Source organism: Cucurbita maxima, unplaced genomic scaffold, assembly GCF_002738345.1.
Source record: "Cucurbita maxima cultivar Rimu unplaced genomic scaffold, Cmax_1.0 Cma_Scf00007, whole genome shotgun sequence".
NCBI classification, from domain to species: Eukaryota; Viridiplantae; Streptophyta; class Magnoliopsida; order Cucurbitales; family Cucurbitaceae; genus Cucurbita; species Cucurbita maxima.
In genome coordinates this window covers 1,671,570-1,675,515 of record NW_019272023.1, presented here as the reverse complement: position 1 = coordinate 1,675,515, position 3,946 = coordinate 1,671,570, and the positions used below count along the sequence as shown (strand labels likewise).

Sequence of the window (3,946 nt, the reverse complement as noted above, 5' to 3'; positions counted from 1 at the left end):
TTTTTTTTTTTTTTTTTTTTTTTTTTTGTCCTTCCACATGTCATCATTGTCTAGAAAATAATAATAATATTGGGTTGATCTTACCGTTTTTTTATTTTTTATTTTGTATTAAATGTAATTGTTTTATTTCTTTATATAAATTCGAGGAATATCAATTTGGTTTAAAATTAAAAGGAAAATAAATGATATTGAATTTTTAAATGTAATAACTAAATAATTATCAAAATAGGTAACTGACATGCATTTTTGTTTTTAGTGTCCAGTTTTGATTTTTAATACCATATTTGTTATACTAAAAAAAAAAATTATGGGTCAATAAAACGGCTATTATTTGTAAGCATGGAGGCGGCATCATTTGACAGCAAGGTTTGCCAAGTCAACTGTGCCCGGTATATGAGCTGGCAATACACGTGTGGTGGACCCCACTCAAACCCAAATTCATCCTATATTAATATTGTTTTGTGGTCGTTTTCTCCTAACCTTAATTAATTTAATCTAATTATTTTTTTTAAAAAAAGTCTCAATATAATTTAATTAAAATTGATTTGTCACAATCCATGCTAGTTCTCCAAAGTCAAACATATTTACTCCTATTTTAAATTATATATTTAGTCTTTATTTTTTAAGTTAAAAAATATTTAATGAATTATTATAATTTTAAAATATGAAATAAATATATATATATATATATTTGCAACATAGTTGTTGGCTACTAATTAAGGTTTCATAATATATATAAATTATTATTTTAAGGTGGATGGTTGGACTCTTATTATTGTAATTATTGAATTAAAAAAAATAATAAAATAAATAAAATAGGAGCATTTATGATCTTGGGGTATTTTAGTTATTTAATAAATTCAATTTAACATTTAACATATTACGGTTTTGCCATTTTGTATTGTTAACCCGACGAGGGAATCTCTTTCTGCTTCCCAATGAAGTTTGACTCTGGCGGATCCCCGTTGAAAACGTCTGTGGCGGTTTTTCTTTGGCAGAAATTTCCATTTCCAAGCTTTAGTTTCCAATTCGACCATGGCGATTTCCGATCTCTCACCGTTGTCCTTCGTGCTGCTTCTGTTGGTGACGGCGGTGGTTGTCGAAGCTAGGGACAACAACCGAGTTTTCTCACCTTGCATTGACACGACTGTTGAGAAATCCGACGGGTTCACCTTAGGGCTTGCTTTTGCGACGGAGCAGAAGTTCGTCTTCAATAAAACATTGAAGTTGTCTCCTTGTGACAGCAGGCTCGCTCTTACGAATGGAAATGCTCTGATCTCTGTGTTTAGACCTAAGGTTGATGAGATCTCCCTCCTCACCGTCAACACTACTCCTTCTGTGTCGACCTTCAATCCGGTTAGTGTTTCAATCTCTATGTTCTTTGTTGATGTCGAATCTATGGATTTTCTGTTTTCTCTTCGTTTGAGATTGAGAGTAGTTCTAATTAGGTTTTGTGCGTGTATTTGTCTAATTGGAGTATCGGTAGGTTTTGTGGGATTGGAGTAATAGGTTTGTAATAGGGAGGCATACAGAACAGATCCTTATGGAATCACTTTGCTTACTTAGAATGCGTGATGCTAGCCGATTTGATATGGGATTTTTTGGTTTGTTAATTGTTTTTTTGAGGGAAATCAGTAATCAATCAGTTGATTGACATTCTGCACGATCCAATTTGAACAAGAAACTCAAATGTTGATCTCTATATGGAAAAAGGAAGAACTTCACTGAAGATGGTATCAAGATGTTTTACTCTTTGGTTGATATTTGAGAGAGTAGATATTCCCCTTCCCTCTTCCGCTTTAAGATGATATCATACTTATTAATCTTTGCTAGCTCGATTTCTATTGCTCACTTAAATCTAAAATTTTACTTCAATATACTAGTTTTCCGTTCACTCCAGTCGTGGACTCATGATTTTGTTTTCTTTTCATTCAGTCTTCAAATGGCTATATGGTTGCATTTGCTGGTCGGAAATATGCTGCAAGGTCCCCTCCAATTTTTGTCTCAGATGGACAACATATCGTAACCAGCTTTACTCTGGTAAGTTTATGACATAGAAAGTAGGAAGTAAACTAAAGGCACAAGACATGGACACAATACTACACTGATTTGGTGATATGTTTATAAGAATTCAATGGACATATGTAACAAATTACCTTTGCTGTGAAATGTAAGAGATAGCAATGGAAAAACTATGGAATAAGTTCGTCATAATATGACAATCTTCAATCTTTTGTAGTTTTTTTTTTTATGTAAATGGGTAGGCTTTGTTGTTGAGGATTGTTGGGAGGGAGTCCAACATTGAGTAATTAAGAGGATGATCATGTGTTAATAAGTAAGGAAACTGTCTCCATTGGTATGAGGCTTTTTGGGGAAACAAAAAACAAAGTCATGAAAGCTTATGCTCAAAATGGAAAATATCATACTATTGTGGAGAGTCGTGGTTCCTAACAGGCTTCACAAATCATGGTGTATTAAACATTTACAAGTCATGTTGAGTTTTAATCTTTGAGTAGTGTCTGTGCTTACTAACTTATGACAGTCCATTGGGTAACAAATCCATCAAATTTTCTCGGTGTATAGGTGCTCGAGTTTGAGAAAGGCAGGCTGCAAAACTTGTTCTGGAAAAGGGATGGTTGTGCTCGATGTTCAAACAACCATACCTTTGTTTGCATCAACAATCAGGATTGTGCAATCAGAACAAACAACTGCAAAAATAGTGGTCCTGTCGATTGCAGTCTTGCAATACAGTTAGCGTTCTCTGGCACGGATAAGCACCTTTCTGTCTTCAACTCTTGGTATGAAGTGTCGAAACTTCGGCAATACTCACTCGTCGATCTGTATTCGAACCTCAAAGATTCTCTCACAAGTCAGTATAACAAGATCTTCCAATAAAGCATATTTTGGTTAATGTATATTTCATTTCCATCCTTGTAACTTGGTTTGTGCTACGAATTCCTTTCAAATCTTGTGCATTTTTCATCCATTAAATGTGTCACAATAGGGGCGGTACTAGTGTTGCATGTATCACGAACTCCTGGTTAAATGTAATACAAAATCATAGTGTTGAATTGCTTCTCTCCCCATTGTTTGTTGCCTTTCACTTGTTTTTGATGCACTGCAATGAATGGCTTGGATTTTGGGCCTTTGCCCGGTCCAATGCCTACTTTTGGGCCTCTGTTCCTCAGGAGTAACTTAAAAGAGTAATTTTAAATAAAGGGCAAAATAGAAAATTCAAAAGATAATTTATATTATATGAATCAACAACCACACGAATATCATAATTATATTTGATGAAGGTGACATATCGGTTACCTTTGTAGAAGTTTTCTCATGGGAATTCTTTGTCCGTTTTCTGATTTCAAATTAACTTTTTTAGTTGTTCGGAGTAAACAATACTTAAACCAATTTGAGTTATGCTTATGTTGAAAATTTTGCTGTCTCCGAGAGCTAATAAAAAGTTGTATATATGAAAAAATAAAATTAAAAAGGAAAATAAACAAAACCCTTATAACGTCAAAAAATACTTTACAATTATCCATTTATATAATTAGCAAAGTTTTGTATTAAAAAGTTAAATGTAAAGAGAATCCATAAGGAATAAAGGGTTGTAAATAATGGGTGTTTTAAGGGCAAAAGCCTCTCTCTCTCTCTCATCTTTACAAATTGTATATAAATTTTGGATTTGAAAAAAATAAATAAAAAAAAAAGAAAGTTAACGAATCATGCATTACTTATTAATAAATAAATAAAATAGATGGGCAAAGGAAAAAAAAAACATATGTCGTGGACTCCACGTCACAAGTTGTAACTTCATTAATCCTTTAATGCATGCTGACGTAGGCGCATACATCATTTTCAACCTCTGTTTTTTTTTTTTTTTTTTTTTTTTTTTTTTTTTTTTTTTTTTTTTTTTTTTTTTTTTTTTTTTTTTTTTTTTTTTTTT

General features: G+C 32.5%; 1 protein-coding gene across 1 annotated transcript; it reads left to right on the top strand.

Annotated features, from left to right (window-relative positions):
* Positions 1 to 903: 903 nt before the first annotated feature.
* Positions 904 to 3,083, top strand: LOC111481736. The gene is made up of 3 exons (XM_023127315.1): positions 904 to 1,356; positions 1,936 to 2,040; positions 2,584 to 3,083. The coding sequence occupies exons 1-3, from the start codon at positions 1,036 to 1,038 to the stop codon at positions 2,893 to 2,895; spliced, it is 738 nt and encodes a 245-aa protein (XP_022983083.1). The 5' UTR covers positions 904 to 1,035; the 3' UTR covers positions 2,896 to 3,083.
* The last annotated feature ends 863 nt before the right edge of the window (positions 3,084 to 3,946 follow it).

What these genes read in the sequence shown, in the direction of transcription:
- LOC111481736 (XM_023127315.1), top strand. Translation starts at nt 1,036, where the DNA reads ATGGCGATTTCCGATCTCTCACCGTTGTCCTTCGTGCTGCTTCTGTTG. An exon ending in CTGTGTCGACCTTCAATCCG is followed by an intron (nt 1,357 to 1,935) that starts GTTAGTGTTTCA and finishes CTTTTCATTCAG; the next exon opens with TCTTCAAATGGCTATATGGT. An exon ending in TCGTAACCAGCTTTACTCTG is followed by an intron (nt 2,041 to 2,583) that starts GTAAGTTTATGA and finishes CTCGGTGTATAG; the next exon opens with GTGCTCGAGTTTGAGAAAGG.